The sequence below is a fragment of the Labeo rohita genome, chromosome 13 (assembly GCF_022985175.1).
Source record: "Labeo rohita strain BAU-BD-2019 chromosome 13, IGBB_LRoh.1.0, whole genome shotgun sequence".
In the NCBI taxonomy this organism is placed as follows: domain Eukaryota; kingdom Metazoa; phylum Chordata; class Actinopteri; order Cypriniformes; family Cyprinidae; genus Labeo; species Labeo rohita.
The window spans coordinates 16,062,342-16,075,332 of NC_066881.1; the positions used below are offsets into that span (position 1 = coordinate 16,062,342).

At 37.5% G+C, this 12,991-nt stretch overlaps 1 protein-coding gene across 7 annotated transcripts in view; it reads left to right on the plus strand.

The window, feature by feature from the left end:
* The window catches only part of usp54a (ubiquitin specific peptidase 54a), a 66,784-nt gene that overhangs the window by 15,597 nt on the left and 38,196 nt on the right, over positions 1–12,991 (plus strand). For 5 of the 7 annotated variants that reach the window (XM_051126048.1, XM_051126052.1, XM_051126051.1 and 2 more), the window contains exons 1-2: positions 1,754–1,911; positions 12,194–12,778. In XM_051126048.1, coding sequence (XP_050982005.1) covers positions 12,632–12,778 — 147 coding nt within the window. In that variant the 5' untranslated portion in view covers positions 1,754–1,911; positions 12,194–12,631. Of the gene's footprint in view, positions 1–1,753; positions 1,912–12,193; positions 12,779–12,991 lie in introns of those variants that run through there. The other 2 variants (XM_051126050.1, XM_051126049.1) reach the window with 1 other exon arrangement.

Sequence of the window (12,991 nt, forward strand, 5' to 3'; positions counted from 1 at the left end):
ATGACTGAACAACAATAGAGACGTTATTATTGCTTGCCTCTGATTATTTACGTCTTTACGAGATGGAATTGTCAGACTGCCATAATATTGTTATAAAAAATGATGTGATTAGATCATTTAAAAAAAATGATTAGAGAAACATTTAATTCGCGATGCATTTGCTATTACTTCAGCGGATGTTATCTATCATAGCAACCACAGCGTCTCAACTGAAAAAACGCTGCGCTTTCAAGCGCTCAAAGCTGGCTGTTCAGCAGAGCGCTTGCCATTAAGGTTTTTGAGGAAAACATTATAGGATTTTTTTCCATATAGTGGACTTTATTGGTGGCCAACGGTTTGAAGATCCAAACTGCAGTTTCAGTGCAGCTTCAAAGGGCTCGACACAATCTCAGCCAAGAAATAATGGTTTTATCTAGTGACATGATCTGTCATTTTCTAAAAAAAAAAAAAAAAAAAAGAAAAAGGAAATTTATATACTTTTTAACTACAAATGCTCGTCTTGCACTAGCTCTCTGGTGTGCATGTACATCTTTGAGCATTACGTAATCATGTTGGAAAGGTAATGCGTGGTTAGCTTTTCGTTTGTGTACTTCGATTCAAAAAGGTAGCGTAGGTAAAAAACTTAATCTCATTTTCTCCTCCAACTTCAAAACCTTACCTTTTTTTTAGGGCTGTCAACGATTAATTGCAATTAGTCGCATACAAAATAAAAGTTTAAGTTTGCCTAATATATATGTGTGTACTGTGTGTAATTATTATGTATATATAAATACAAACACATTCATGTATATATTTAAGAAATATTTACAGGCATATGTATTTATTATAATTTTTATATAATTTATATTATATATAAATAAAATCATTTTGTATATTAATAACATTTCTCATATATATACACATTAATTTGTGTGTATTTATATATACATGATAATAACACACAGTACACACACATATATTAGGCAATCTTAAACTTTTATTTTGTACGCAATTAATCGCGATTAATCATTGACAGCCCTACCTTTTTTTGTAAAGGCCGTTTGACTTTCTTTGCACGTTCGCTTTGTAAACACTGGATATTTTCACCTACGTCACGTGTGACCTTTTTATCATCAATACGTAATGTGTGAGTTCAAGCTAGTGTAAGACAAGCATTCGTGGTTAAAAAGTATATCAAATTTTATTGTTGTAAGAAAACGATGGATCGTTTCGCTAGACAAGACCCTTATATCTCTGCTGGGATCATGTAGGGCACTTGAAGCTGCATTGAAACTGTAATTTGGACCGTTGGCCACCTTACGTCCAATATATGGAGAAAAATCCTGGAATGTTTTCCTCAAAAACCTTAATTTCTTTGCCACTGTAGAAAGAAAGACACAAACATCTTGGATGACATGAGGCGAGTAAATTATCAGGACATTTTTATTTTAGAAGTGAACTCATCCTTTAAATGAAATTGAACAAAAATTTGTAGTGCAAGATGAGACATCAAATGTTGAGGTTTTTTTCAACATTTAAGTGTACAGTAGCATATAGATACCCTCAAAGTTAAAAAAAAAACAAAAAAAAAACTAAACGCTATAAAACTACATATTTTATTTAACGAAGTCTTTGTAGGGATAAACTCATCTCTTTTTAAGGGTAGGCATTGCTCTGTAGTTCACCCGCCCCCATTTTGTAAGTGTCTGGGGGCAGGGGCTGCAGGTAATAGCGCCGCCCCTCCCCCAGCCCGTCCGAGCTCTAGTCTCTGCATTATCACAGAGCTCAATGAACGCGCGGGGTAATTTATGTGCTGAGGAGAATCCGGAGCTCGCGAGGATACCGGTAACTGAAACTAACGGTCCCGTTGTCAAGTAATACCCTGAGGTTTTCCTCCACAACTTTGTACAGACGCAGTTTTGAATGAAACTGGTGAGTTTTACAAACATTTTTGTCTGTGACGAAAAGTTTAGAAAGATAGCTCAGGCATTCCTCACAGGATTTGGTTCGGAAGAGACGCGTATTGTTCCTGAATCCCTATGGAGCAAAGCTGGAGACGTAACGTTAGTCGCATGTTTCAGAGGAAACATTTAACAGAAATGTCGTTTTCACATAAAAGTAACGTTGTACAGTTTATTCTTTCTGTACTGAAACTTGTTGAAATGTGCGAAGTTTTAATATAAGTGTGCTGGTTTTACATTAGCGTACTGAAGCTAGGTAGAAGATGTAAAGTTTGTTGAGATAAATCTAACGTTATTTTTTTTCGACGACATACCAGCGCTAGTGTATTTAGCGCATTATTTTTGTTTTGGAGAGTGTTAAGTTTATCTTAAGAAAGTGCTTAACGTCTGAACGTGTGATGTGATTTAATGTGAAAACAAACTGTATCTCAACTTTGTGTGTGTGTGTGTTTTTGTAGTTATGCACCTGCTGAACTGCATTATATTACTAAGATTTTACCTTTTAGTTTAGTATTTCTCAGGGAGGGATCTGTGATTACATGAGGAACTTGTGTAATGCTGAAGTAGACAGGATGTTGTATATCATGTAGCATGTTATGTGTAATATATCATGACATGAATATGGTCTGCTCAGAAATATGAGTCTTTATGTAATGCAGGACATAAAGGTGTTTGTGTCATGAATTGTAGATCAAATTTCTTTGTGGTGCTTACTTAAATGTGTGCTGCTACATGCAGCATAACTGCCTTTTTCCTTATGCTTTTTCTTTACACACCTAATGCTTTGTGTGAATTCTGGAAGTAACTTCTGTTAAACTGTGAACATTCAGACACTGCCAATAAACTTGTTTAAAGGTCCAGTCTGTGAAAACTAGGTGACAGTCTCCTCACCCTTTAACCATCCCATTCAAAGGAAACTTAAAAATGTGAAATGATCAACAAATAATTTTCAGCAGAACATAAAAGTTCAAACTAGTCATTTCACAGCATTATACCTGTATTAAGAAGTTTATATTGTGTAACATACTTGTATGCTGTGTGAATGAAAAATGTTACGTCATTTAAAAAAAAACATTGATGGATGTTTCAAAGTGCTTTCCATCATTCTGACACATTCTGAAATTGTATTTCTCTGCTTCCAATAAACACTGCTAATAGGGATTAGAAAAAAACAACCAAGGGTTGTTGAGAAAAACAAGATATTCTTAGTGCATTTAAGTGAAACATTGATGGACGCATCCATTAAATCAGGGCAATAGACCACAAGAGTGCAGTATCTGTTGTATTTTCCATATTGTTACATTGGAAAAGAAAAATAAAATGATCAGAAGGAACATAACACAGCAGACTGAAAATAGCTCTTGTCACAGATATTCTTGTAATACCAATATTACATTAAAATACCAAGTTACATTATTTTCCTGATGAATAAGAATAGTGTATTTGGAAAATGTATACGACTTAGTCAAACTGACGCATTAACAACCTTATTATTTGAAATAGTTTGTTTCAGCCCTTTTAAGTGGATATTCCCAAAAAAGGAAGTACCACCTATAATTTAAAATGCAATAGACTCTTTTAGAAAAAAGTGAATAGGCTGCTCAGGAGTCACTAGCATAAAGCTTTGCAGGCCAGCTCTAGTAGTCACATGTCTAATGGCACTAATGTGAAATCTGGCTAAACCCTTGGTCGGGTCAGCTCCAGATCAAACAGACCACACTAACAGGCTTTGGCACAAAAAAGAAAGGGCTCGTGGGAAAAAAAGCCTGTTGATAGTAATACCACAGTAACATGACTATGAGCACCTATTTGTGCTGAAATTGATGAAGACAGTAATATTGTGAAATAGTTTGGTATTTAAAATAACTGCTTTTTATTTGAATATATATTTTAAAATGTAATTTATTCCTGTGATGCAAAACTGAATTTTCAGCATCGTTACTCCAGTCTTCAGTGTCACAAGATCCTTCAGATATCATTCTAATATGCTGATTTGCTGTTCAAGAAACATTTATTATTATCAATATTTAGAACAGTTAAGTAAATTTTTTTTTCAGGATACTTTGAATAGAAAGATCACATTATACCTTATACCATTCAAAAGCTTGGAGTCAGTTTTTGAAAGAAATTATAGAAATTAATACTTTTATTTAGCAAGGACGCTTTAAATTGATCAAAGAAACCTGAAAAATTCTACTTGTCACAGTGCTTCATAGGAGTTGGTGGGTGCTAGAGAATTTGTTTAGCAGGATTTGCTTGTTTTGATTCTCTAATTGGTGTGTTTTTTTGCAAAATCATAGCTGACTTCACCAGGAATTTTAACCATTAAACATGATTATATAACAATAAGTTAAATCAATGCAGGCTGATGGCTTCAATAAAAGCATATACCATTAATTAACAACCTTGTAGCTCACAGTAGGTCTATCTTTAAAGGTCTATAAGTTGTTGTAAAAATCAGTTTGCCTATTGAGAATCAGTGAATGGGATTTTTACTCCCAGAACCCCACTGTTGCACTTTGTGGTGTTCTTTGACTGACCTATGAATGACATACTGACAACAAAAACAATTGACCTAGACTTGAAAAGAGCTGCCCTGCAGTTCTTAGCCATTGCTTGTTTTCAGCACTTTGAATCTGATGGCTCCTTAGTTCCCGTGGCTTTATAGGACATCCTGCTTTTTACACACTGTATAGCAGAGATGTATGCTTGTTTAGGCACACAGAAGATAGGCATAAATGAATTTGTTAAAGTGACACAGGGCATTCGGATGATGATATGTAGATGAATTGCTAATGTGAGATTTCTGGTGTTAAAAAAAAAAAAGGTCGTCGTTTCCAACAGCTGTGTAGTAACTGCACTGAAGCCAATCCTGATGTGACCGAAGTGGTTACTGACCGACAGGCTAAATTTGCTCTATAGTTGCATTTGTGTTCTCAGCCTCTCTCTGAATGGTGGAGAGAGAGTTTGTAGCAAACTGGCCCAGATTCAGGTGGCCTCACAGCTTCACAGATGGTACGAGGGAAATGCAGTTGCTTGTGCCAGGCCAAAGTGATGCTCACTGGCTCATGCTTACAGGAGAACGACTAAACTCTCCAACCGTGGGTCACATCTTCTGATCCCCTGGTATGTGATCTGTGCCATTTCATGGTATGCATTTATTTAGTGTTTTTTAATAGCAAAAATTCCATTTTTAATTATGTTTTTAAGTAAATAAATGCTTCAGTCATCTTGGATGCAAGTATTGGAATAGGACATATAAACATAAGGACACTGTTTGTGCCTGGCTGTATCTTGTGCTTGACCGCCCCATGTGCTTGCACCTCATCCTTCCAAAAACAGCACCAGGTCTAGGTCTCCATGGCAACCGCAACCCACCCCGTCTTATTTCTGTTTAGTGGAAAATAACTGTGCTCCAGCCTGGACCTGTGCTTTCTCAGCACCGGGCTCCTGCTGCGGGATGATGTCAGTCTGGGTCTTATGGAGACGTTGGAGAGCGTATCACTCAGGGATGGGCCTGTTTCTGTTTCCTATCGTCCTACTAAACTTCCCTCAACAGCCTGAGCCGCTAGTGTGAACATTCAAGGTTTTCTTGTCCTTTTGCACTCCAGATGCAGCCTTTGAAAAGTAGGTTAAGGCTGATTACGTAAGCAGGGTTGTGTCTTATTAATATAATTAACTGGACAGAGAAAATCCCAAACATAGCTTTTGCCGCATGCAAGCCTGTGCACTATCAAAAACAGCATTGTTCATTTGACGTCCGAAGATAAAATGGCAAAAAGCCTCAGACGAAACGGCCTCTAAATCACTTTCGCTAAAGTAAACTGTAGCGACACTTTGGCCAGATAGCTTGCTTGTTTATCATTCACTATCAGTAATAGAAATGGGATGCCAAGACTATCAGGCTCATCCAACCGCACTGTCGCCTGGCGACATGTTTCCCTCAAGCTTTTGTCCCTGTTGGATATTTTCTCACTGTTGGTTCAAGTGAAGTTTTGGCAAAGCGGTCGGTGTCAGACTGAGGTGTGAAGCTTCTCGCCAGTGAGACATTACAGACTTCATTAGTGGCACAAATGTGCCCTGCTGGATTGAAAATGTCAGATAGCTGCGTCAGAGGTGGCGGCTGGGAGGGATGGAATTCTCTCACCCCTGATGGCTAAATGGGCATCGCTGTTCCCGGCAGAGTCTATTATTGCAGGAATAATCCTGTGACACCTTATGTTAGATTGGGTCAGGGGATCTGTCACCTGCGTCTTCCTGGCTTTTCCTAAAATGGAAACTGCCTGGCTTGTGGGACATGCTGATTGGCTCAGTGTTGCAGATGCACTTGACAGAAGCTCACATCAGAGTCCATTATTTCTTAAGGATATTTTAGTATTTCAACTTGTTAGTCGCTACAAAAATATCCAAGGAAGCTTGCATGTTGTTAAAACGCCAACCAACCAACCACACCAATGGATGCAGTTGACCTTTGTTCTTTTAGACCCCTTCTGTTATTGTTTCTTATGGCCTGCAGAGGCTTTTTGGTGCTCGGCATTGATTGTCTGTGCGAGGTGACTGCTGGTTGAATTGTAGCCTGTTGGCCAGAGAGTGAAGTCGTGTGATGCTGGACTACAGCCAGGTTGAGGCATCATATGTGATTAGAGGTTTTCATTGGGCACTGGGATGAGAAGCTGGATGTCTTCCATAGACTATCATGTTGCATAACAGTGTAGAGCCAAACTGCCATGGGAGCAATTGTCAGAAACCTTAAGGCTGTGTTCCCCCCCCCCCAAATTCAGAGTCAGATTAGGTGGCATGGATGGAGAAGGGTGATCTTGTAATAGATTTGTTATTTGTTAAAGCTACACTATATAACTTTTGGCCCTCTAGTGGTTATTAAATAAAATTAAAAGCGGAACTCTGACTTTGCTTGCCCTGTATCTTGCTCTCTCATTTCTCGGGCTTCGTGATACATTGGTGCTTCTCTCAGATCACATTTTTGATTCGCACTATGGAATTGTCACTCATGTGAACAAGCACAATTTGCCTTAGGCTTCTGTCCGCAATCTCCAGAAAACTGTCAGCGAGCACCAGTGCTGACTTTGCCCTTTTTGGAGTGTCTTTGTTTTTACAACTATTGATTTCCTGGAGGTTTTGCATAGTTCATGGTTAGTATTTCTTGCTCATTGTGACAAATAACTTTCAGCTTCACAATACTCCTACGCCATGTGTTAGAGTGGCTGGTGCTACTTTTCTCTGTTTATAGATATGACAGATATGACATGAAAAAGTTATTATAGGCTTACTGCTAGGGGCGTCATGAAAAAAATATCTCTGGAATCAATTCTGATCTTAGTTTATAACAGCAGATGACACTATAGACTAGTTTTTAACCGCACACTCAAATGCTCACAAAGAGCACTTGAAGCACTCAGAACCTCTAACTGATGTAATTTTTCCATGTCAGTTATTTCGCTTTTTTAAAGTCCTGTTAATACTTTTCCAATAAAAACATACTACCGCATGTCTAGTCGGCATTATACAGACGTGTATGATTGTTGCGCTCGCGTCTTTTGCAGTGTCTCGCATGTGAGTAGCGCATTTAAGATGCCATGTCGAGTTAACGTGCAGTGCCGCTCATCAATGTCAGTTCCAAAATAGTTGACCAATCAGAAGACCACGGAGGAGGAGCAAGCGCTGCAAGTTGTTTATAGTAGCGGGTTGGCATGGCAACTTTTGTATTTGATAGCAACATGGCGGAGTAGGCATTCTCTGCCGCGCTTATTTTTTAAACCATTCCTGAGCGCTGCATAACTCCGTAGTTATGCAAACCTTAACCCCCAGTTTCACAGAAAAGGCTAAAATGCAAGTCTGAGCTGTTTCAACTGAAAGAAACTTGCACTGACTTATCTTAAAATATGTCAGTGCCGTTGTTTTGTCTCAAGATGGACACCAGAAATGTTTTTTTTTAAGGCACATTTATAAAATATACTTTAATGTCCTAATTGAACTATAGCCTAATCCTGGCTTAGTCCAAGCCCTGTCTGTGAAACCAGGCCTAAGTTTTGCAAACCTTAAGTACACAAAGTTTTTTTTGTAGGTTTGCGACAGAATGAGTCAGATGTTGATTCATTAACCACTCTGGCTGATGTAGCTCATACAGGGAAGCATTTGTCAGACTGATTCATCTTGATAGCTTTGTTAGTGTGTTTGAACCATTAGGGTTAGAAGAATCATTTGTTTGTGAATCGGAATACACTGGTCACCCTGCCCTGTTTGTTTTTGTGTTAGCTTTTCGATGTGTTTTCTTTTCATGGTGTGGCACATGGACTTTAAGTAAAATATAAGTTCTTGGCACTGTAGATTGTCTGCAGAATATTATGAAAAGTGCAGAATATTATGAAAAGAATTGTTTTTTGAGGAAAATATTTCTGCGTTTTTCTCCATATAATGGACTGATATGGTGCCCCAATTTAGAATTTCCAAAAGGCAGTTGAAATGTGGCTTCAAACGATCCCAAATGCGGTTGTAAATGATCCCAGCCAAGGAAAAAGGGTCTTATCTAGGAAAACGATTGGTTATTTTCATTTTAAAAATACAATTCAAATACTTTTTAATCATTGTCTTGCCTTTCTCTCCCTGAATCCCTCATATTTTGGTAAAATAATTAACATTTTGCAGATTCTGAAAGGTCTATGTAAACTTTTGATCTGAACTATACGTAGTTATTAAAAAAAAATTGTGTTATATAATAGCATGATCATAGTATTTTACATATTTCAACAATTAGAAAACAACCTTCCACAATAACATCTTGTTTTTTGGGAGATGTTGAGTGAATCTCTGAGACATGCTTGTTTATTAGCTTGTGGCTCACCAAAACCATGTTTACAAGAACTTACTACACGGCCCAGCAAGACAGTCTTAGCCACTGTCTGGAAGCTAATGAGGACCTTACAGTAGACACTACTAGTTCTGTTTTCTGCCAGACAGGATAATCCACCGTCTGATCAGGATAATCTGCCTGTCTGACCTGCCATTCGACTTACTTCACCCCCTGCTGACCAAGCAGAGGGACAGTACAGTCTACCTGGGATGAGGAACCCACCATGAGTTTGTCTTCAGCGTTAAAATGCTTCCTGCTATCCCAGTTTAATGTGCAGAGACATCTAAGCAAGCAATTTTTTGGCTGATTTACCCGAACATTGTAAACAACATTGCTTTCAACATTGCTTGGCTTGTTTGCATGGCCCAGTGAGGTCTGGAGCGAGCTATCAGCTAGCTTTCCCACTCATCACATGGCTGTTGCTCCCTGCCACTGCTTTGACAAATCTGTCCAAAAGACTAATGCAGATGGGTGTTTGAAAGAGGACATTCTACCATGTCATTTATAGGCAAGACATATTTTAAGAGCGAGTTTAGGCGTTAATGTGGTTTCAAAGCCATAAACTCAGACACGGAAACCATTGACATCAGCACTGTAAGGTCAGCCTCTGACTCACAGCTGGATAAACACACGTCTTACTAGAATTTCTCTCCCCAGTTCAGTTTCTATCACTCGGTTTCTTTGTAGATATATTTTTTCCTGTTCATACATTCACTTCGGCTCTTGTCATCATCTTTGTTTCTGTCTGCCTTTTCCTGTCAGTCTGTTGCCTTTGTCTTTCTTTGTTGTTTTTCCCCTCTCTTGTTTTATTCTGCATTCGTTGAAAACTGCCCTCAAGTCTGCTTTTGTTAAAAGCACATCAGACGGTGAAGGATGTAGATAGATTTGCTAAACTCTTGAGAGGAACTGCTCGAAGATGCAACTTTTAAACTTCCTGTCAAGAGCTTGAGGTGGTCCTTAATGCAAGTTCACTCCTAACACAAGCCTACCAGACTTTAAGAGCTTTGACTATCGTATCATTGTTGAGTTATGTCAGAGTGTCGTGTCTGGGAGGTCAACCTGCAAGTCATGTGTCGGAGCAGCACATCAACACTCAGCTAAGGGATGTTCTGCATGCTGGCTTGGACTGGGACGAACAGATAAATCCTTGTCTGCACCCAAGTGTTATTTTAGCCAGCGGGATGAGATCTGAGTCAGATTGTAAAGGCAATTTCACAGCTACGGTGTTAAGACGTCACTGTTTGTGTTTTGTGGAACGAGTCTTTGCTCACTTGAGGTGTTCACACATACTGAGATTTTTATTGCTGTAGGTCTCTAAGCTGCTCTAAGAGATAGTTCACACGAAAATACTGTCATTCTTTATTCACCCTGATGTTGTTCCAAACCTGAATGGCTTTCTTTATTCTCTGGAATGTCAAATGAAAATCAAGGAAGACCAGTTTTGCTTGGTTCCCATTGTTTTTTTAAAATATACAAAAAATATGGAGAAGAAACAAAGTCATGGAGGTTTAGAACAACTTGAGGGTGAGGAACTGATGACAGAATTTATATATTATTTTGGGTGAGCTGTCTCTTTGTGGGTTTTCACAGTCATTGAAAAGCTTGAAATATCCAGTTTTTTTTTCTCCAAGATGTTTAAGTTAATGAAATCTTAAAAATCAGGGATATGCCTTTGGAGTCTCATCAAGGCTTTGTTTATTTGATCAAACATATAGAAAAAAGGTAATATTGTGAAATGTCATTGCAATTTCTAATATTGGTTTCCTATTTTAATATAATTTAAAATATACTTTATTTCTGTGATGCAGTGCTGAATTTTCAGCATCATTACTTCAGTGTTCAGTGTCACATGATCCTTCAGAAATCATTGTAATATGATGATTTATTATCAGTGTTGGAAACAGTTGTGCTGCTTAATATTTTTTGGAACTTGTAATATATTTTTTAGGATTTTTTGATGGATAAAAAAAAAAATATTTTCTAACAATGCAAGTCTTTACTATCACTTTTTATACATTTAAAATGTCCTTGCTGAATAACAGTATTAATTTCTTTAAAAAACAGGAAAAAAATTACTGAGCTCAGACTTGAAAAGTAGTGTTTATTGTAACACTTTTGTAAAACACATTGTAAAAACACTTTTCTTTCTAACATTTTATCTATCAAAGAAAAAAGTATCACAGATCCCAAAAAATATTAACCAGTGCAACTGTTTTCAGCGTTTATAATAAATCAGCATATTAGAATGATTTCTGAAGAATCGTGCGACACTGAAGACTGCAGTAATGATGATGAAAATTTAGCTTTGCTTCACAGGAATAAATTATATTTTAAAGAATATTAAATAGAAAACTGTTATTTAAAATTGCAATAATAATATTTCACAAAATTACAGAATGATTAGAATGATTTTTGAAGGATTATGTGACTCTGAAGCCGGGAGTAATGGCTTATGAAAATCTTACTGATCCCAATTTTTTGTATGTGAGTGTAGAGTATATGTACAATACATCAGTTTTTATAGTTATGCTAGTATTAATCTTGTGTGGGTAGAACATGCTTGAAAATCCACAGTCTTGTCTGATTTGTGAGCAACTTCATTTTTTTGGTTCTTTTTAATTAATTGGTTGAGAAATGGTTCAGAAATGTGTTTTATTGCTTTATTAGTTGTTTAGCAATAATTCATTGATCAATATAACCCATCTATTGCTGCTGTTCCTAGTGCTGGATGCTGTTAGTAATATTAGTGTGATACCATTGCTTTTGAAAATCAAATGAAATTATCAAATAAGATGTCATTCTAATCCAACAAGCAATTAGTTTTCTTGCTGCAAAAATAAAAAAAAAAATCTTCCTGGAGGGGAAGCAGTTTGAATATAAATTGCAGCAGGTCTTAATACATCATATCATGTGTTGAACATGATGAACGATTATCAATACATGAATTAAACTCACTTAGAATGCAGACGATTACTGACGCTCAACATTTTCTATGTACCATTTTTTGTGTATACATATGTAATATATGGATTTAATTTATTATATCTTTGCAGCATTTTATTATATCCCCATGTAAGCAGAGACAGATTGTGTAGTGATGTAATCATAAATCAATAGCGAGATCAGATAATATAACATTAACTTCTCATCCATCTTGTCTGTGCTAGACTTGCAGTATTTCAGAGATCACGTGTGCTCCAGTGATTTCTCTCCAACTAGATGTATCTGCATCAATTCCCGTTTGCATGAAGTAAAACTTTCTACGATTGAAAATGGAGGAGTTGTGGTCATTTTGTTGCTGCAAATCACAGTGTGAAAAATGCATGAACTTTAGATTGGATTGAGTGTGAGATGTTAACATTTTTATTTCTGTTTATTTTTCCAGATATACAGTGTTGTGAAGATTCACACTTGTTTACCAGCAGGACGAGACTCTTGCCGTCAATCTGCACACTGTTGCTTCTGTTTAAGGGTGTAGCACAGAGCTGCAGTGAAGATCACCACACCTCCCACAACCCAGAATACTGAGTATAGCGGTGTGAAATTCCACAACCAAATCCCAGAGAGCAGTTAACAAGGCCAAGGCTTTTTCTGTCTGATGCAAGACGACAACAAGAAGCCAACGCCCCGGATAAACACTTTTCCAGAGCAGATATATTTTCTAATTTCAAAAATTGTGGCCATTGGCAGACCTAAATTTTTTGGAAATATTTAACTTGCTTCTTAAATCTTTTGAATACTTCCCCTCAACTTTGGAAAGATGAACTTGGGATTGTTGAGCGGAGGGACGATTTAGAGTTCAGGCGATACAGATTTCCCCACCATGTCATGGAAAAGAAACTACTTTGCATCTGGCAGCAGCGGCTTACAGGGAATATTCACCCCACGAACCATGACATCAATCGCCCCCAGCAAAGGACTCATCAATGAGCCGGGACAGAACAGCTGCTTCCTGAACAGCGCTCTCCAGGTAGGACTACATATTTTCATGCTATAAACACACTATAAACAATGTTACCTTTTATACTTTCAGAACGTTTAGGGTCTTTCTGAAATAGTTTCTCATCTGACACAAATTATTAGACTCCATAAAACTTAGCACACTTTGACCTTGCTGAGATGTTTTCATCAGCCGTTCGGCTCTACTTGTAGTCTGTGAGGATAAATATTGTGCAAACTCTCT